The 19,431-nt window shown below is 34.5% G+C and overlaps 5 protein-coding genes and 1 pseudogene across 5 annotated transcripts; 3 read left to right on the top strand and 3 right to left on the bottom strand.

Moving 5' to 3' along the window:
• LOC18599836 (inactive protein RESTRICTED TEV MOVEMENT 2) lies at positions 6,421-7,294 on the top strand. Its single transcript, XM_007029988.2, has 2 exons — positions 6,421-6,553; positions 6,694-7,294. The coding sequence occupies exons 1-2, from the start codon at positions 6,469-6,471 to the stop codon at positions 7,215-7,217; spliced, it is 609 nt and encodes a 202-aa protein (XP_007030050.2). The 5' UTR covers positions 6,421-6,468; the 3' UTR covers positions 7,218-7,294.
• On the top strand, positions 8,731-9,510 carry LOC18599835 (inactive protein RESTRICTED TEV MOVEMENT 2). Its single transcript, XM_007029987.2, has 2 exons — positions 8,731-8,961; positions 9,075-9,510. Exons 1-2 carry the CDS (start codon positions 8,814-8,816, stop codon positions 9,440-9,442), a joined length of 516 nt encoding a protein of 171 aa, XP_007030049.2. The 5' UTR covers positions 8,731-8,813; the 3' UTR covers positions 9,443-9,510.
• On the bottom strand, positions 10,805-12,188 carry LOC18599834. Its single transcript, XM_007029986.2, has 2 exons — positions 11,889-12,188; positions 10,805-11,258 (listed from the first exon to the last, which is right to left on the bottom strand). The coding sequence occupies exons 1-2, from the start codon at positions 12,007-12,009 to the stop codon at positions 10,900-10,902; spliced, it is 480 nt and encodes a 159-aa protein (XP_007030048.1). The 5' UTR covers positions 12,010-12,188; the 3' UTR covers positions 10,805-10,899.
• On the top strand, positions 12,673-13,605 carry LOC18599833. Its single transcript, XM_007029985.2, has 2 exons — positions 12,673-12,815; positions 13,111-13,605. The coding sequence occupies exons 1-2, from the start codon at positions 12,704-12,706 to the stop codon at positions 13,509-13,511; spliced, it is 513 nt and encodes a 170-aa protein (XP_007030047.2). The 5' UTR covers positions 12,673-12,703; the 3' UTR covers positions 13,512-13,605.
• LOC18599832 (blue copper protein) lies at positions 14,175-15,180 on the bottom strand. Its single transcript, XM_007029984.2, has 2 exons — positions 15,018-15,180; positions 14,175-14,611 (listed from the first exon to the last, which is right to left on the bottom strand). Exons 1-2 carry the CDS (start codon positions 15,178-15,180, stop codon positions 14,175-14,177), a joined length of 600 nt encoding a protein of 199 aa, XP_007030046.2.
• LOC108662137 lies at positions 17,145-18,321 on the bottom strand (annotated as a pseudogene).

The following is a 19,431-nucleotide window of genomic DNA, read 5'->3' as shown; positions in this document are numbered from 1 at the left end:
AATCCGTCAACTGCTCACCCCCTATAAAGAATTTACGAGATTTTACAAGTATTCTAGTAATAGCTATTACAATGTTTGAAATGAGGGCATTCCTTCTTAAAGGGCCTTTCCCTCTAAAGACTTAACAAGTATTTTTAGAGGTGTCACTACGAGCCATTACATTGCTTGAAAGAGGGATATTTCCCTTACAAGTACAAAAGACTCAATCTCATAGACAACTCTACCCTATCATAGTTCGATACAAGGTTGGCTCATGACATCTTCCCTTACTCAATCTGTCGACGTTGTCATTGATTGGTTGGCTTGAAATTCTTCAATCTTTTGCTAGAAGGTGCGGAGGTCGGCTTCCTTCTCGCAGGTGATCTCATCTAGCCCCAAACCTTCCTATTTCACCAGGTACTCTTGTGTCGGTCATTGATTGATGGTTGTTGTCCTCCCTGCCAAAATCTTCTCCACTCGGTGCTATGATGGTGGCTTGGTGTTGATGGTGGCTCTTGTGGCTCGACTCCTACTTGCATCTACTAGATCTTCATGGAACAATTTCAGATTGTTGACGTGAAACACGGGGTGTACCTTCATCCACTTGGGTGGATTAATCTTATAGGAAGTCCTCCCCACCTTGGCTACCACTGGTATTGGACCTTCATACTTCTGTACTAGTCTTCGATCTTTTTTCCTTAGAAATCGAAGTTGTTTGGCTACCAACTTCACCAGTACCAGGTCTCCCACCTTAAAGTGTTACTCCCTTCGACTTTTGTTTGCCCACTTCTTCATGTGGCTGGAGGCTTTCTCTAAATAAGCTCTGACGATTTCAATGTTTTGCCTCCACTCCTTAGCAAAGTTAAATGCCTGTGAACTCTTCTCGGTATATGATTCCACTGAGGTATGAGGAAGTTTAGGTTATTGTCCGGTGACGACCTCGAAAGGGGTTCTATTAGTGGTTGAGCTCTTTTGTAAGTTGAAACATAGTTGAGCCACATCTAGTAAGTTGGGCCAATTCTTTTGGTTCATTTGTACAAAGTGTCGTAGGTATTTTCCTAATAACCCATTAAAGCGTTCTGTCTAACCATCTGTTTATGGGTGATAATTGGAATATACATTGAGTTTTGACCCCAACAGCTTGAACAACTTTTTTCAGAAAAAGTTGGTAAACCTTAGATCTTTGTCGCTGATAATGCTTTTTGAAACACCCTAATATTTTACTATATGTTTAAAAACTGTGCGAGCCATTTTTTTTGTAGAGCCAATCTTCTGTACTAGAATGAACATCGCGTGCTTGGAAAACTGATCCACCACTACCAAGATTGCTATCATATCCCCCACTTTAGGAAGTCCTACAATAAAGTTTAAAGAGATAATTTCCCGAGATTTGGTCGGTAATGGTAGAGGTTCGAGCATTCTCGTCGATCTTTGTCTGTCTTCTTTGTTCGTTGGTAAATGAGGCATGTTTTCGTATAATCCATCACATCTTGTCGCATATGAGGCCAATAGTAACCTTGTTTTAGTAGTGCTATAGTCCACTGCCAACCTAGATGTCTTGCCTAAGGAGTGTCGTGACATTCTCGCATTAATTTCTGCCTAAGCTCTCCCACTCTTAGAATAAATATGCGGGGTCCCTTCGGTAATAGGAGTCTATTTTCCACCCAAAAGTATTTCAACTTTCCATTCTCCACCAACTTCCTAATGGCCATTGCTTGAGGGTCTTGATGCAAATTTTTCTCAATCAGATTACGGATATCTATGGTGATTTTGCTAGCTGTCATTGGCACGATCACCCTTAAAACTGCAAATTCAACCTTCTTACTGAGGGCGTTTGATTCATGATTAACTTTTCCAGCTTTATGATTGAAAGAGAAATCAAACTCGGCTAGAAAGTTTTGCCATATTGCCTGTTTAGCTATTAGTTTTGGTTATGTGAAGAAGTAGCTTACAGTTGTATTATTGGTCTTAAACATGAATTGTGATCCTAGTAAGTAGTGTTACCAAGCTCGTAAATAATGAATCACTGTAAGTAGTTCTTTCTCCTGTGTCGTGTATCTCCTCTCAGCTTCATTCAACTTTTGACTTTCGAACATAACCGGGTGTCTTTCTTATAGCAACATTCCTCCAAGGGCAAAGTTTGATGCATCCGTCTGTACCTCAAAAGGCTTTCCAATATCGGAGAGCGATAACACAGGATTCATCATCATCGTGTCCTTCAAACCTTTGAAAGCTTTTTGGCATTGCAGCATCCAACTCCACTTTTGTCCCTTTTTCAGCAATTCTATCAATGCTACTGTTTTTTTTAATATCCTTCCACAAATCTCCGATAATAATTGGCTAGCCTTAAGAAAGAACGAAGCTCAATTGTATTCTTAAGGGTGACCCATTCTTTGATAGCCTTTACCTTCTGCATGTCTATTTAGATGTGCCCTTGTTCAATTATGTGGCCAAAACATTGGATTGGGATTTGCGCGAATGCACATTTTTCCCTTTTTACATATAGTTGGTGGTTGTGTAGCCTTTGGAAGACCTATCGCAAGTGCTGTTGATGTTTTTCTAAGGTCGAATTGTATACCATAATATCGTCTAAGTAGATCACCATGAACTTATCCAAATAATCATGAAACACCTGGTTCATCAGTGTGTAAAAAGGTAGTAGGAGCATTGGTTAGTCTAAAAGGCATAATGAGAAATTCGAATATGCCAAACCGCGTTACATAGGTGGTTTTTGGCTTATCTCTCTCAGCCACTCTTACTTGATGGTAACCCGATCTCAAATCTAGTTTGGAGAAGTACTTTGCATCACTTAACTGGTCAAAGAGATCTGCTATAAGAGGAATAAGATATTTATTATTAATTGTGACTTTATTCAAAACTTGATAATCCATGCACAATCGTAAACTCTCATCTTGCTTATTTTGAAAAAGTGTTAGGGCTCCAAAAGGTGCTTTTGATGGTCGGATGAATTTGGCTTGAATCAGCTCGTTTAATTGTTTCTTTAGCTTCGCTAACTTTGGGGGAGCCATCCTGTATGGCCTTTTTGCAAGCAGCTTGACTCTTGAAAGTAAGTCTATTTTTTGATCGACAGCTTGTCGAGGAGGTAGGATCTTTGGTAGTTGTTCTGGCATCATATCTTGAAATTCTTCCAAAACCAGTTTCACTTTTTCGGGTATTGGATTTCTGTTATCTTTGCCTTTATAGATAATTAAGGCCATATAGTAGAGCTCACCTTTCTTAATCCCCTTCTTAAACTGTATAGCTGATATTACCTTTTTCTCGCTCTTAGGTATGATTGTAGTCGGTACCACACATGGTCGTTCTCCAAAAAACATTAAACAACTTATAGCAGGGAAAGGGATGGCTTGTGCTTTCATCATAAAATCCAATCCTAAAACAAAATCAAAATCATTTATAGTGGCTACAGTGAAGTTTACTTTCCTTTCTTAAGAGCTAATCTTAATCTTTACGTCTTTAGCATTTCTTATTATAGCTGAAGCTAGTGAGTTAACTACTTTCATCTATCCAAAATCCTTTTCAACTTTAAGACCACACCTCTTTGCCTCTCCAGAAGTGATGAAAGTGTCTGAAGCCCCCGTGTCGAGCATGGTTTTGGTACTTTTCTCATTCAATAACACTTTTACATACATTAGACCTCATTGGGGCTCTTTCTCCATCTTTTCTAGTTGTGTTTGTAAGGCGTTGAGGAAACGAATAGAACCCATTCATGCTGGCTCTTCCTCGTCTTTTTCGATTGTGGTGTGAGGTGGGGGTGTCTCAACATTGACAGTACATATCACACTGAGAGTTGCTCGATGAGGATAGTTAGCTACTCGATGAGGTTCCTTGCATAGAAAACAAGATATCGTTGGTCGTGGCTTAAAGTTCTATGGCTTGTTTGTTCTCAGTTGGGGTGAATCTCTAGCAGGTGGTCTCCTATTACCTCCCCCACTTAAGGGTCTACTTACTCTCATAAATTTTACCCCACTGTTTGAGCTAGAGCTATTGGTTTTGGATGGAGGGTCTTTTCTTTTGTGGGAGTTTTCACTATAATCAGTAAGGTGTTTAGTAGCTACCATTGTCGAAGTCACATTTTGTACCTTCTGTTGTTGTTACTTCGTCCTTACCCATGGTTTTAGACCCTCAAGGAAATAAAATAGTTTATCCTTTTCAGTCATTTCTCTAATATCTAACATTAAAGTAAAGAAGTTCTTCACGAACTCCTGCACTGATCTCGTTTGTGACAACTCTTGTAACTTTCGTCGCACCATATACTCAACATTTTCAAGGAAAAATTAGTTCTTCAATTCTTGTTTTAGGTCCACCCAAGTGTTGATATGGCACTCACCATTGATGAATTTGGAATGCCACCATAACTTTGCGTCCCTAGCAAGATACATTAAAGTTATCGCCACTTTATCTTCCTCCGACTTCGCGTGCACAGCTCGAAAATATTGTTCCATATAAAAAAAGAAGTTCTCTAACTCTTTAGCATCTCGTACCTCTTCATATCGCTTGGGTTTTGGCACTTTGGCCTTTTTCCCTCAATCTCTTGGACTTCTATTGGCATTACCTGCAGCAATAACTAAAAGATTTACCTGAGCTTTCAGTTCTCTAATCTCGCCTTGAAGAGTGCTCAATGCATCATTAGTCTCATCACTCAGGGTATTAATCATTTCGAATAGTTCTCATTGGACTGTCTCAATTCATCTATTTGTTGTGTACTCTGCGGGGTCACCATTTTTACACTATATCAGCATGTCTCGCCTGGGCTCTGATACCAACTGTCACGAATTATGCTCCTTCACCTAAGTATGCGATAGTCTATGCGACACTTGAGCTGACGCTTCCATGCAAGTCAGACAATACTTAGTTATATCTGATCAAACATTAATAATAGCAACAAATTAGACTAACAGAACCTGTATCAAAATCAAAAGGCATATCGAATGCCATATATGCAACCACTAAGTCATAAAAAAAGAAAAATATTTTATTAATATGAAATTAATTACAAAGGGACCAAGACACGCAATAGTCGAGCCATAGGGGCAGCCTTAGATGATTTGCTACAAACGTACCTTTACCAATGAGGCAACCCAACAATCCGCCGGCTGCTCACTCTCTATAAAGAGTTTACGAAATTTTACAAGTATTCTACTAGTAGCCATTACAATGCTTGAAATAAGGACATTCCTTTCTTAAAAGGTCTTTCTCCCTAAAAACTTAACAAGTATTTTTGGAGGTGTCACCACAAGCTATTATATTGTTTAAAAGAGGGACATTTTCCTGTCAAGTACAAAAGACTCAATCTCATAGACAACTCTACCCTATTATAATCCGATACAAGGTTGGCTCATGACACATGGGTACTTCAAGGAAATGGAAGAGTTGGAGCAACATAGCTTAATACACCTAGCAATTGTTTGGTCCATGCCACCTTTAACTCCTGTACAACAGTAGAGAATGAGCTTGTTAGAGTTAAATAAGCTTAAGGCCCCTTAAATTTGCACATTTCAGCTATTATGAATCTCTTAGCAAATAGAAAACTGTCTCACTGTTGAATATATAAATGATCAAATTGCAAAGCTGATTAGATTTGTTATTAAACCAAAAAGCTCAATAGCAAGTCACTAATGCAAAATTAAACTTTTAATGAGCTAAGAAATTAACCTTCTTATTGAGTTGCATACTCAAGCAGACCAGGCACACCTTTTGTTATCCTCTTCAGGAAATTCTAGATATATTGAAGCATTTGTTAAAAATGAAGAAGAAGAAGAAAAAGAAGAAAAATCCTATACTCACTCGTAATCATTTATGAAATTAACAGGGTAACCATCCAATTTTCTATATACTTTTTGAACAGATTGGGTCTGGTAAGTTTTCTCTCTATCATTTGTGGCATTTTCCCCTTCTACCAAACAAAGCATAAAACTAGCATTATATGATATAGTAATTAACAATCATCTAAATTAAACCAATCCCTACAAAAAAAAAAAAACTTTATTAACTTTACGTTTTCTAAATGGGATCTATAATTAATTTTCGAAAACAAAATCTATAATTGTCACAATTATGACTCCAAAACAATGAAAAGCATGAATTTGCTATGTAATAGGTATCAAATTGCCAAAGATTATGAAGTAGTTCTTCTTAATAGGGATAAACCACTTCTTTTCCATTAGCTTGACACGTACCAAAGGCCAAGCAAACCTAAAAAGTAAAGAAGGGATCACCTGTTAAGGAAGGACATCCTATGTAGTGTGAAGGAAGATTGTCCACAGTAGCCAACCAAATCATATGCTTAGAATTTGGAAAAGGAATGATTCCTCCATTCCATAGGAAACCCAAAAGAAACCTCTTTAGACCAAGCATCTTCAAATATAAGCGTCTTAATCTAGTACATATATAAAAAAGGAGCGTGAAGAATTCAGAAACAAACATTACTATTTCTTTCCAGGAGTTCCATATAATATTTTTCCTTCGGCAATGGTCCGTTCCTACCAAGATTTCCAGCCTGATTGCGAATACCGACAAGGAGAAACTCAGGATATCATTGAATTAAAATTGAAAGGTATATATATTACATCCTATATTACTTACTTACCTTCTTGTTTGAAATAGAAAGAAGTTCTTTTGCTCTTAATGCTGCTTTGCTATTGTGCAATTACATTCATCAATGCTAATTGTTTCAAGCTCATTCTATTTATGTAGATTTCAGAAAGGAACAGCTCAAAGTTACCTTCGGCACCAACCGGACCCTAACGATTTGCGGAGAACGTCCCCTGGAGGGAACTAGGTGGATCCGATTCCGCAAGGAATTCACCCCTCCCAAAGATTGCAATGCAAATGAAATTCGGGCAAGGTTGAGTTCTGGCATTCTATACGTAACAATACCTAAGAAAATTGTTCAGCAGGTTCCCCAACAGGATCAAGCTAGACCAGTGCAACAAGCGTCAGCAATTCAACACGAAGGGAAACTAGAGCAAGAGAGCAGTCGAAGTACAGAGGCTGCTGAGACCTTTACAGCTAAAGAATCGGGTCCTGGAGATGTGACTACGCCAACTGAAAATGCTACATCGCCCAGGGCTGGTCCCAAATCTTTTATTCCACGGCTGAAAATGGGGAGAAAGACGGTAATGAAGGTTGCGGCAAGTGTTACAGTGCTGTCATTGCTGTTCATTATACTGCTTTTTATGTTCAAATATTATGCTCCCATGGTTAATATTGTCAACTGATTACATTTCAAGTTCCTTAAAACTTGATGGAATTCATTGTAATTTGACCAAAGAATAATATAAAGGTCTCTTAAAAGTACACAAAGTGAAGAAGTAAAAACCAGTGGCCGCAAGGATTTTTCAGATAAACATGAATGATCCAGTTAACAGCTGGGACAAGCCCGTGTATCTATGAGCATTTTGGAGAAATTTCATAAGAGTAACCTTTTGTTTTCGTTTTAGACAGCAAAAATTTTTCATTAAGAAAGCAAAGAAGGTAAACAATAAACCCTTTATTCAGTTGCCAACTATCTGACAGAAAGAAACAAATAAAAACAGATCCAAACAAAGACATCTCAAGGAAAAGAAAATAAAATCCTCAAATAATGAATTCATTTTTTTTTTGAAAAATTTCAATTTATTGCTGGATTTTTAAAGTAACCCCATTGTCTAGAACTGAAAACAGAGGACCGTGATGCTCTGTTTCAAGATCTTGCTTCATTTAGTCTCCCGCCATAGTTCCGGTACCTTTAGCCCCATTGAAAACCTCAAACGTGTTCTCGGAGTAACCGTCACGACCTTCATAATAACCGAGCACCATTCACCAAACTCCAGCATACGCTCAAGTGTCACATTTTTAAAAGAAATAGACAAAATATTTCAATCTCACGTTGAAAAGATAAAAAAATCTAAAAAAATTATAAATGTAAGCTTTAGACACATTGTCAGATTAATCTTTTAAAGAGAAAATAATAAATCCGTTACTTCAAGCAATCAGCTAACCTATGAGGCTTTACATTCCTAACTTGGGGGTTCAAAGATGCATTTGAAACAAATGTGATTGGAAAAAATTAAACCAAAATTTTGTTTTAATATCTAAATGAACTTAGAGGCTGGCAAAAAAAAAAATGGCTTGGTTATTTTCAAGAGCCGTCAAAAATAACACGTTGAGACCATCTTTATAGATTTAAGATTCAACTGTCTCCCGTTTCGAAGGTGTGATTAAATATTTAAGTATCATAAAAAATTAATAAGGAAAAGAAGTATATAATGATATGTTTATTTATTTCATAACATTAACGAAAAAATGTAAGTATTAAACTGATCAAGATTTTCCTACTGAATTAAGGGGAAATCAAGCTGTCCACTAATTAGTACCATTACATCTTTTATTAATTTTTTTTAATTTGGAAAAAATAATGCATGATGATCGGTTTAAATTTTTAAGGTTCACGTCGTTTAGAAGAAAAAAGTTGCTAGGTCAAGATTGATGTTAAGAGTTAAGGTGTTACAAAATACATTCCATTGATGATGGACCTAATGAGAATTTCTTGAGAAAGAGAATGTTCCCAAACTGAAAACGTGCCTAAGGGTTAAGAAAAGAATAAAACAAAAAAGTTTCTCCATTAATGGAGTAAAGAGGGGAACCTAATTGAAAAACAAAAGTAACCCAATCTGCCAAAAGTAATGAAGGAATCATTCTCTTCCAAGAGGAAACACAAAAGGAAAACTCTTTATACCAACTTTCTCAGAGGTTTCTTGTCTCAGAAAATTATAAAAGGGACAACGAGCAAGGTGGCTGCGGCATTCAGTATATAATTGCAATTCAATCTTTATATGCTCAAAAATCCTAAAAGAGAATTAAAAGAAAAGAAAAAAAGACAAAGTTTGCAGCCTCCCATGGAAACCACTTATGAAGATTTTGAGCCCTTGTGCAATTGGCAAAGGGCGCAAAATTGTGACACCCTCGACGTCCACCTTCCAGGTAAATATATATATTTATTTATTTTTTTCATATCTTCAAACGACCAATTTAGTGATTGATATAGTCTCTGATTCTTTGTACTTACATTTCTGTCTACCGAACAAAAAATGTAGGATTCAAGAGGCAGCAATTGAGAGTTCAACTTAGCAGTTCTGGGATCATAACCATTACTGGAGAACGTCAATTGGATGAAGCTAAAGCTATAAAAAGCCGATTCCGCAAAGAGTTTCCTGTTTCAAAGGTTTGTCAACCAAACCAAATTCGAGCAAAGTTCTGCAATGGCGTTCTTTCCCTAGTAATGCCTAAGCAAGTGTCTATCATTTCCGGTGCTAGTGGGAATGTTACTTCAGGCAAATTTCTACGTTCAACAATGAATATGAATAAAAGGGTAGTTTTGGAAATCATAATAGCAATATGCTGGCTATTGGCTGTTCGAGCTTATGTACAGAAATGTTGCCAATGCTCTCATCTTGGGAACTAAGTTTACTTTGTAATTTGAAACATGAATGAAAATGAAATATATAATAAGTTGAACTTATTGTTTACATATGTGACTCTCTCCTGCCCAATTTGCTTAATTTCCTTTTTTCTCTAACTTCATTTACTTATGGCACTATGTTAATATATCTTCCTACAATTTAAGCATCAATGTTATAAAACGTCAGCAGCAAAAAAAAAAAAAGTAATAATAAATAAAGAAAGATTGGTGAAGATTAAACAAGGATTATCGTTGTGATCATTGCAAGGAAATTATGTTTCGATCCCCCATGCTAGAATGAAAGAAGGTGATTTCCCAACTTGGAAAGACAAACGAACTAACGAAGGCAAAAAAGCATATAATATGATGAAGAAGAGGAAACTCGAAAAATCGTATGCACCCTCTCCGAGCCTTTTTTTTCTTTCTCATGTATAAATTTTTTGTCAAGTGTTGACTTGATACCTGTAGTGTAAAATACGTTATCCTCATATTCAAGTAAAGGATTTTTTTCTTTTTCATTTTGGGTAGGATCAGTGACGGAGTTAGGATTTTAAATTTGAAGAGATAAAAACAAAAAATTTAATATTTGGGAGGGTGAAATGATATAATTTGTTAAAAAATAAGGATAAAATTATAAATATTTAAAACAAAAACAAGAAAAATATTATAAATTTTTGGAAGCAACCCCCTCCCTCCTCCTCTGGGTGGGGTTGAGGCAAGTAACTTTCATGGGGTGGTGAAATTAAGAAATTAAATATTTTGAACTGATGCTTATAGTGTAAAATATGTTATCCTCATATCCAAGTAGAGGATTTTTTTTCTCATCTTAGACAGGGCCAAGGCAAGTAACTTTTCATGGGACGGCGAAATTAAGGAATTAAATATTCTGAGCTTTAATAGGAATTAAACAAAAATATTTGTATCAATTGGGAACATTACAACGTATTAAATTTTTATGATATTGGACATTTAACTTAAATTCAATCATTAATTAGTTAAAAACTTATACTTATTCTGATTAATACAGAGATCCTTACAATATTTAAAGGTCCATAATATCTCAAATATAAACAATGTGGAATTATTGTCATGACTTTAATAATATTTAACCCACATCTTTTCATTTTCCCTGTCTTAAGTCCTAATTAATCTTTTGATTTTGGAAAAAAAAATATTGATTTTTGTGGGTCAAGAGAGAATAATCATCCTCTTTTATCATATTTCCTCTCATTTTTTTTTTGGCTTGGACCTTAACCTTTAATTAGGGAGGTCTCTCAGCTTTAAAACAAGCATAATCAACTGACCTCTATCTCTCTCTCTGCACCACATTAATAGCTAGCTTACCACATTATAAATTTCATTATATTGAAGAAAATGATCACGAGTTCGTATTTGAAACTTTGATTGTTTACATCTCTTTCGATTTATTTTGAGTAGTACATGCATAAATGTACAATTTTTCATTCAAACCAATTTCGAAAATTGGTGCACTCACTATATTTATACATATAAAATGCAAGAAGCAGCAGCAGCAGAGCAGCTGCGACCGCCCAGATGGTTGTCTTAATCTGGGGCCATGAAAATAAAATTCCAAGTGTCTCATTATCACCTCCCAAGCGGAAGCAGATGGCAGAACATTTCATAGGTAGCCTTATACGAAGAATTCCACCTTCAAACTCTGCTCCAAGATCTTCAGTGTCGTACTTTGAAACATCAATTTTTTTGAGGAAGCGCTGTAGACTCCTCCCAACTGGACGTTCTCCACTGATACACAAGACATCCTTTTCGAGTTCAACCTTTACTTCTTCCTTCTTGAACCCTGAAAAATCACAATCCAAGATTTCATGCATTGCCTTAAACTTACATGGTTCTTTTTTTTTTGGAAGGTTATCTTATTAACACTAAGTCACTATGCCATCAATAATCTTTTAACTGTTTGCTAAAGACTTTCCTTGGCATAAAACCTCTGGCTTGTGCAAAAAAGAAGATTGTACAATTTCAAACAGAAAACTGCATGACAAGTTCATTTGCAATTTCCTTTCCTACATTGAGCTACATGAAAAAAGAGGTAACTCTCCACCCCCACCTTAGGATCTGTGCTGTACAGACAAAGACAAGAACTCAAGGAATCATCAAGCACATCTCACTAACCCAAAAAACCCAGAATCCCAAGATAAATGTGGCTATTTATCGCTTTTCAAAAAGAAAAAAATGTGGCTATTTATATATCAACATTGTTCTCACAATTTACCTCGTTCTAATAAATATTAAGTTGTCCATTTAGAAATCGTTTAGACTCCTTTTGATTGTTACTTTTATTATTATTTTTAAAAAATAATTAAAAGTTTTTAAAAAATAAAGAAATAATGAAATCCAAATTATAAAAGTATCAATCAAACCAAGTGGAATCTAAAACTGGCTAAAGAACAAAAAACAGTAATAATTATACCACAGAGCTGGATTTCGACAATGTCAGTTGCTTTGGAAATGCAATTTTTCTTTTCCTTTTTCCACTTGCAATAGGGTTCAAATTCATCGTAGGAAGGCTCCACGCTTCCTTCGTTCTTCATTTCCAAAGGAATTTAAGCCTTCTTTTGTTTTTCCTTTTCTGATATCGAAATGTAAAGAGAAGATGAATTAATCAAGAGACTCTGGGTGCATGGAAGTTCTCTCTTTGCTTCTCCTTTTATGGACTTTTGACACATTCGCAAAGACAAAGGGTTTTTTCTTTTTCATTTTTGTTTTCATTAGAAGAAAAGAAAAGGAGCTGTCTAAAACGTATAGTTTTAGGCTTTCTCTTGAATAGCATATTCTTTTCTCCACAGGGATTGCTTGAAATTGCATCAAGCAGCAAAGTATTTCATGAATACTTTTTATTGAATTAGTTAATATATCCATTAATGGAGTAAATTTTGCAAGAGAATAAGAATCGTTAAATATTCATTAGAGTATAATTCAATAAATTAATATAATTACTAAATGGATATGTATCAATTAAGTTTGCAGTCATTTTCCTCTAAGCTTTGTGAACTCACGTGGAGGAATAACTGAAGTTGGGCTGTTAAAGCAACCTCTGTGAATTCCTAAAACCACCAGACACACGCACACACAAAGGAATGATTCTCTTCTAAGAGAAAACCCCCGCGAAACAATTTATACCACTTGTAATCAACAAGGAACGAAAGAGTTCATGTGTATAAAAACATAGGAAATCCTTCATTACTTGCACGAAAATTCCATAAACTAGCACTGCCTTCTTTCAAAATGCAATGCGATGAACAACAGGAAACACCCATGCTGACGGAAGAATATATTGAGCCCCATTGCCAGTGGACTAGAGGAAAAGAGTTGGACAGAATTGAAATTACTCTCGATGGTATTGTATTTTTTTTTTCTTTCTAAGCAGTTTTTTCAATGATCGGACACTTGAAACTCTGAGTTTGGTTTCAGCTCTAATTAACTTAGACTTTACAAAACATTAAATTTAATTAATTCACAATCTATTGCTGAATTTCTCTTTTTCTCTTCTCTCTATTTCCTGTTTTCCTTTTATACATATGTAGACCATAAACCTTAGGTTATGTTATATGTTTCTCAAGTTTTTCTTTGTTTGAACAACGTTATATATGATTGTTTTTGATGAAATTTCTTATTTCTATTGTAATTTATAGGTTTCAGAAAGGAAGATGTGAAAGTTACACTTAAACATCCAGTTGGTGAGGAGGAACATTCTATTATATCAGTGACCGCAAAATCTCCAGAACGTCTTTGTAAGAAATTTGAAATTCCAAATGATTATGAACTGGGAAATTTGCGTGCAGAATTATGTTGTGGTAGTCTCATTCTGGAGCTACCTAAGAAAGCTGCTTCAAATAAGCTCGAAATTTTAAAGCCGAAATTAGAAATAAGAAAAGCTTTACAGGAATCAGCCGAAGACATGCAAAAGAATTTCTTTTCTGCGGTTGAATATTTCTATTCAAAGAAAAAAGTTGGAGCATTTATTTTTATGATGCTGGCTAGTGGAGTATTTGCATACAAATATTATACTGAACGTTGTGGTGTTGAGAACTAAAATCCCACCAGCTTGTTTCCTCTTTTAAAATTGTAAATGTTGACGTCGACGAAAGTGAAAACTAATGGAAATCTACATTATTCATTTGTTTTTTTTTCGATTACTTTATTTATGGCCTTGTTTTAGCTTTATCAATTTCTGTTTTATTTTCATTTAGCTTTTCTGTCGAAATTTTATGTCAAAATCAAACCAGCTTTTTTTTTTTTGGCATCAATATATGTACTTACGTGGTAGTTTTTATCAGTTTTCTCATAAAATTTAATTATTAGGCCCTTTCTACCATATTAGTTATAAGCTCGATAAATTAGGATGTGACACATGAGTATGTATAGGTTCATCCTCGATAGATTTTAATAATGCGTTGTATTGTGATTTTTCAGACTTAGAATTGATGTGATAAGAATAACTTATTTGATAATTTTTTATTTTTTGATTAATTTCTTAGTTACAGTAATAAGGCATTTCCATAAAGAAATAAATTCACAAAAGTGAATTGCAACTAACACAAGTCCAAAATTGTAGAATCAAATAACAAGGCGCCCTTGTATTATTAATTTGCAATCAGTGGTAAACAATAATATCAGAACTCAGAATATAAATAAACTCAGAAATAACTAGTATTTGTTGGAATAAGTTGCATCCATAGCTCCCAAATTATGCGGATCAAATCCATGGATAGGGAGATGGAGCCGGTGGCCAAGGTGCGCTAGGAGCTGGTGTTGAAGGTGAAGATGGAACCGGTGTCCAAGGTTGAGGAGCTGGTGCCCAAGGTTCAGTTGTTGTGGCTGGCACTGAAGGTGTAGTTGATGCCCAAGGTTCAGGTGTTGGTGCCCAAGGTTCAGGTGTTGGTGCTGTAGGGGAAGATGGAGCTGGGGCGGGTGCCCAGCCATATGGATATTGGACAGTGATGGCAAGCTTTTGGCCATAGGCAGCACAATGGTTGCTAACACCACAGATATACCACTTTCTTCCTGGGGTCTTAAGTACTATTGTGTCATTCCCGGAGGTGAGGGCTTCGTTTTCCGGCAGAATGTCACAATTCTTGAAGGCAGTACCATTTACTTTGAATACATTGTGATATCCTTGAGGGTATTGGAACACTGCAAATTTGAGGTGGGAAAAGAATCATGGGATTTGGGTTAATCTATAACCGAAAACCCAAAGAAAAAAAGAGAGGAAAGTAAATGAACTTTTAAAGTAGTCTTCTTGTTTGCAATTTACATTTGAATTAAGAAATAACACAAAAGAGTAAATTTATAGAAATAAATCTATTTTAACATAATCATATAATCAATAAGCCATATAATTGATATATATAAAGTTAAATATTAAAATTTATTATAATTTTTAACAATTTAAACTTTCATATAAAAGGGTTTTTTTTTATTTGGTAGATATTTCTGTAAAAAATAAATGCAATACTAATATATATTTATAAGGAAATGGAGAAACTTTTCTCTTAAAAGTTCAAACTAAGATATATGAAAATTAACTTGACGCAGATACCTAATTTATCACCAACTTGAAATACTTTATCCTTTGCCCAAGCTTGATAATCGAAATTTATTGTCCAACCGCTGTCATCTCCGACAATATAATCTGTTGCCATGGCGATTGTGGGAAGAAACATGGCAACAATGGTGAGCATGAGGAACATGTTTGATGCCATTTGAAGCTTCACAAGAGATTTGCTCAAATCTTAACGCTAAGCTCGGGTTACTTCTGATCCTTGATTGAATTTGGTTTGGCTAATTAGCTGCAATCAAGGGCTTATTTATAGTTTGATTCTCTAGCTAGGAAAATTTCATGAACATTGTAAGGAGCCGGCAAGGATCAGCATTATAACTTTGGGACTGCCAAATAATGTTTTCTTATAAGTTAGAGGACCTTTTTGAACTAATTGAGAATATGTTGCAATAATCTTGAATGGAAAAGTCCAAAACGCAAGCCTACATGATTTTCAAAAAAGAAAAAGAAAAGTTAAAAACACATGTCACAACATAGAACATGCCTGCTGTACCTGATTATACTAGTATTTTTTTTCCTTTTTGAATCCTTTTTTATATGTGGTATTTTTAGAGATTTTCAATATTGATTGTTGTCTAGATTGAAGCAGACTTTTGGAAGAAAACTTTTTGTCTGGTCAAAAAGCAAAATTCCTTCACCCGACTTCATTTGTTTTCTCATAGAAGAGATAAGTATATCTCATAGTATTATTTTAATGCAAAAATAACTTACATGAAGCTTTTTTTAAGTTAAATTCGTGAAATTCTTGACTAAAAATGTTAAATTAGAACAATTGAATATGGAAATAAAAACTGATAAGTTGATAAGAAAGATTTTTTTTTTTTCAATAATTGGTCAATGCCACTTCTTTGCCTAATTATGATTTCCAGTCCGATAAGATGAGTGATTAGGTGATCTAACATTACAAAGATTTAAGCTCAATTTGGATTTTAAATTACTGAGTCAGATCAAATTGGACTGTAATTGCAATGTGTCGACTTCTTTTAGTGGATTGTGATGTATGTGTGATGCCATACAACTTCATGATGGATTTGGATTTTAGATCAATTAGATTAAGAACTTTTAGTAGGTGCACAAGTTAAAGTTTGTTTCACTAAATTAATTATTTTTTTATATATTTAGAAAAATTAATGTAATTATTATGTGGAATTTGAAAACACCAACGTTGATGTATAACATAAAAATTAAATTTTAATTTTAATTTTTAAATGCCTCTGGTTGACATATAGTTAAAAAAAATGAATTTATTAACTCAACATAACTTGCGTGACATAACAAGTCTTGAACCTTAGAAATAAAAGTCTTGTAATAAGCTATCAAATCAAGATAGTGAGGAAGATAACAGTACAATTACAAAAAGATTCACCCAATCAAACAGATAAAAGTGATTTTACTTCAACAATGAATTCCCTATAAAAACAAGACTAATCTTCCCAACTTTGAAAAACAAATAATGGTTGACTCATCATTAACTTATCAGGTACAAAACAAAGGTTTAGTATGTAATTTTGTTCTGAAGTATGTAATCAATAATTAACTATTAGAGATACTTAGAATCCTAACCCATGCATGCGAGAGTCATTCCGTTTCCCATTTTTCTTATGCTCTCTTTCTTAGTGTAGTAGTGGATGAATCCGCATGTAATTTGTAGGTAAGGTTAAAATTAAAAATATATTGCAACATTCGTATAGATCGTTGTATTATTAAAATTATTAAGATAATTATATAAACTATTTAGTTAGAGATATTATACAATATTATAATCTAGTTAGACTATAATATCTTATTAGAATTATACTATAATACTGTTAATTTTAGATTTCTCAATACATAATTTAAGTTTTTCTATAATTTATACAATTTTATATTAGACAAAATATTCTCTTCTCCTATGTATAGTTTCATCCTTTAATAATAATTTTCACATCACATTAATGAAAAGTACGGGCCCATATATACTGACTTGACAACTTTTAATTGCAGCTATACTAGTAATGATGCATTTTTTGAAAGAAATAAGTACTTAAAAGTGAATTGCAGCTAAGCCAAGTCTAAATTGTAAAATCAAATAACAAGGCACCCTTGTATTATTATTTTGTGATCAATGGTTACGAATAATATCAGACTTAGAAGTACAAATAAACTTAAAAACAATAAAGAGTATTATTTTCTGGAAATAACTCGTAAATGTTGCCGCACTGAAAATTATTGAAATAAATTGCTTCCATAGCTCCCAAATTATGGGGATCAAATCCATGGATCGGGAGATGGAGCCGGTGGCCAAGGTGCCGTAGGTGCTGGTGTTGAAGGCGAAGATGGAGCTGGTGTCCAAGGTTGAGGAGCTGATGCCCGAGATTCAGTTCGTGTGGCTGGCACTGAAGGTGAACTTGGTGTCCAAGGTTCAGGAGTTGGTGCCCAGGGGGAAGAGGGAGCCGGGGCGGGTGCCCAGCCATATGAATATTGGACAGTGATGGCAAGCTTTTGGCCATAGGCAGCACAATGGTTGCTAACACCACAGATATACCACTTTCTTCCTGGGTTCATAAGGACTATTGTGTCACTCCCGAGGTGAGGGCTTCGTTTTCCGGCGGAATGTCACAATTCTTGAAGGCGGTGCCATTTACTTTGAACACATTGTGATATCCTCGAGGGTATTGGAACACTGCAAAATTGAGGTGGGAAAAGAATCATGGGATTTGACTTAATCTATAAATGAAAACGCAAAGAAGAAAAGCAAGAGAAGTAAATGAACTTTTAAAGTAGCTCTTTGGGTTGCTAATTGCGATTTTACATCTGAGATAAAAAAAATAACTCAAAAGATTAAACTAATAAAAACGAATTTAATTAGGTAAATTTAGCATACTCATATGATTTATAGGCATATTATATTATATATATATATGTATATAAAGTTAAAGATTAAATTTGATTGCAGTTTTTAATAGTTCAATCTTTTATATTAAAGTGATTTTTTGTAAAGAAAAAATTAGTGGACATTTCTGTAAGAAATGAATGCAATACTAATATGTACAAGGAAATGGAGAAACTTTTTAATGTCAATAATTTGCTTCGTCTTCAAAGTTCAAACTAGAATATATGAAAACTAACTTGATGTATAAACCTAATTTATCACCAACTTGAAATACTTATCCTTTGCCCAAGCTTGATAATCAAAATTGATCGTCCATCCGCTGTCATCTCCGACGATATAATCTGTTGCCATGGCGATTGTGGGAAGAAACATGGCAACAATGGTGAGCATGAGAAACCTATTTGGAGCCATTTGAAGCTTAACAAGGGATTTTCTTCAAATATTTATGCTAAGCTTGGGTTATGTCTAATTCTTGAATGAATCTAGTTTGGCTAATTAGCTGCAATCAAGGGCCTATTAATAGTTTGATTCTCTAGCTAGGAAAATTTCATGATCATTGTCAGGAACCGGCAAGTGTCAGCAATATAAATTTGGGTTGTGCATAGGACTGCCAAATACTGTTTCCTTATAAGTTGGAGGACGTTTCTGAACAAATTGAGAATATGAGAACACTTGTATGTTTCCTTAAGATACGTAAAGAGTAATCATCTTGAATGGAGAAGTACAAAATGCAAGCCTACATGATTTTCGAAAAAGAAAAATAAAAAGTAAAGACACATGTCAAAACCTAGAACATGCCTGCAGTACTTGATTATACTAGTATTTTTTTCCTTTTTGGATTCTTTTAAATATAATTTACAATGTTGTTGTCTAATTAAAGCAGGCTTTTGGAAGAAAACACTTTGTCTGGTCAAAAAGGAAAATTCCTTTATACCTGAACTTCTTTGTTTTCTCAGAGAAGAGAACCGGCATCACATATACGCAGAACAAGCTATCAAGAGGAGTTAATAGCCCTCTTTGGTGCTGTCCGCAACACTATCATACAAGGATAGTTGTTTTTGTACAATTATCTTGAGGAATGAAATCACCTTAAATATTTTTCAAAACAAAAATCGTGATCAATTTGGGTTTTAGATCAATTAGATTGAGTGAGAAGTTTTAGTAGGTTCATAAGCTAAGTTTGTTATTTTTATTTAAATAAATTAATATAATTATTAATAAATACATATCAATTATATAAATTTGGTAAAATGTTCAAATAAGTCCCTAAACTATTTAAAAATATTTAAATGAACCCTTATTCTTTTATTTCATTTAATTAATCTCTTATACTTTTATTTTAAGTCAAATAAGCTCATATAACTAATGATTGATTAATTGTTATTAGTAAAAATGTCATTTATCATTTTATATCCACATAGCACTGGTATGAAATTGATGTAGAGGGTGAAAAAAGTTATATGATCATGTTATTATATCAAATTAGCATGCCATATCATCATTATTTATGATATATCAATA

The sequence above is a fragment of the Theobroma cacao genome, chromosome 5 (assembly GCF_000208745.1).
Source record: "Theobroma cacao cultivar B97-61/B2 chromosome 5, Criollo_cocoa_genome_V2, whole genome shotgun sequence".
Taxonomy (NCBI): Eukaryota; Viridiplantae; Streptophyta; class Magnoliopsida; order Malvales; family Malvaceae; genus Theobroma; species Theobroma cacao.
This window is presented reverse-complemented; position numbering and strand designations above follow the sequence as displayed.

What these genes read in the sequence shown, in the direction of transcription:
- LOC18599832 (XM_007029984.2), bottom strand. Translation starts at nt 15,180, where the DNA reads ATGGCATCAAACATGTTCCTCATGCTCACCATTGTTGCCATGTTTCTT. An exon ending in TCAAGTTGGTGATAAATTAG is followed by an intron (nt 14,612 to 15,017) that starts GTATCTGCGTCA and finishes TCAAATTTGCAG; the next exon opens with TGTTCCAATACCCTCAAGGA.
- LOC18599835 (XM_007029987.2), top strand. Translation starts at nt 8,814, where the DNA reads ATGCTCAAAAATCCTAAAAGAGAATTAAAAGAAAAGAAAAAAAGACAA. An exon ending in CCTCGACGTCCACCTTCCAG is followed by an intron (nt 8,962 to 9,074) that starts GTAAATATATAT and finishes CAAAAAATGTAG; the next exon opens with GATTCAAGAGGCAGCAATTG.
- LOC18599834 (XM_007029986.2), bottom strand. Translation starts at nt 12,009, where the DNA reads ATGAAGAACGAAGGAAGCGTGGAGCCTTCCTACGATGAATTTGAACCC. An exon ending in TGTCGAAATCCAGCTCTGTG is followed by an intron (nt 11,259 to 11,888) that starts GTATAATTATTA and finishes GTGATTTTTCAG; the next exon opens with GGTTCAAGAAGGAAGAAGTA.
- LOC18599836 (XM_007029988.2), top strand. Translation starts at nt 6,469, where the DNA reads ATGGTCCGTTCCTACCAAGATTTCCAGCCTGATTGCGAATACCGACAA. An exon ending in CATTGAATTAAAATTGAAAG is followed by an intron (nt 6,554 to 6,693) that starts GTATATATATTA and finishes CTATTTATGTAG; the next exon opens with ATTTCAGAAAGGAACAGCTC.
- LOC18599833 (XM_007029985.2), top strand. Translation starts at nt 12,704, where the DNA reads ATGCAATGCGATGAACAACAGGAAACACCCATGCTGACGGAAGAATAT. An exon ending in AATTGAAATTACTCTCGATG is followed by an intron (nt 12,816 to 13,110) that starts GTATTGTATTTT and finishes TGTAATTTATAG; the next exon opens with GTTTCAGAAAGGAAGATGTG.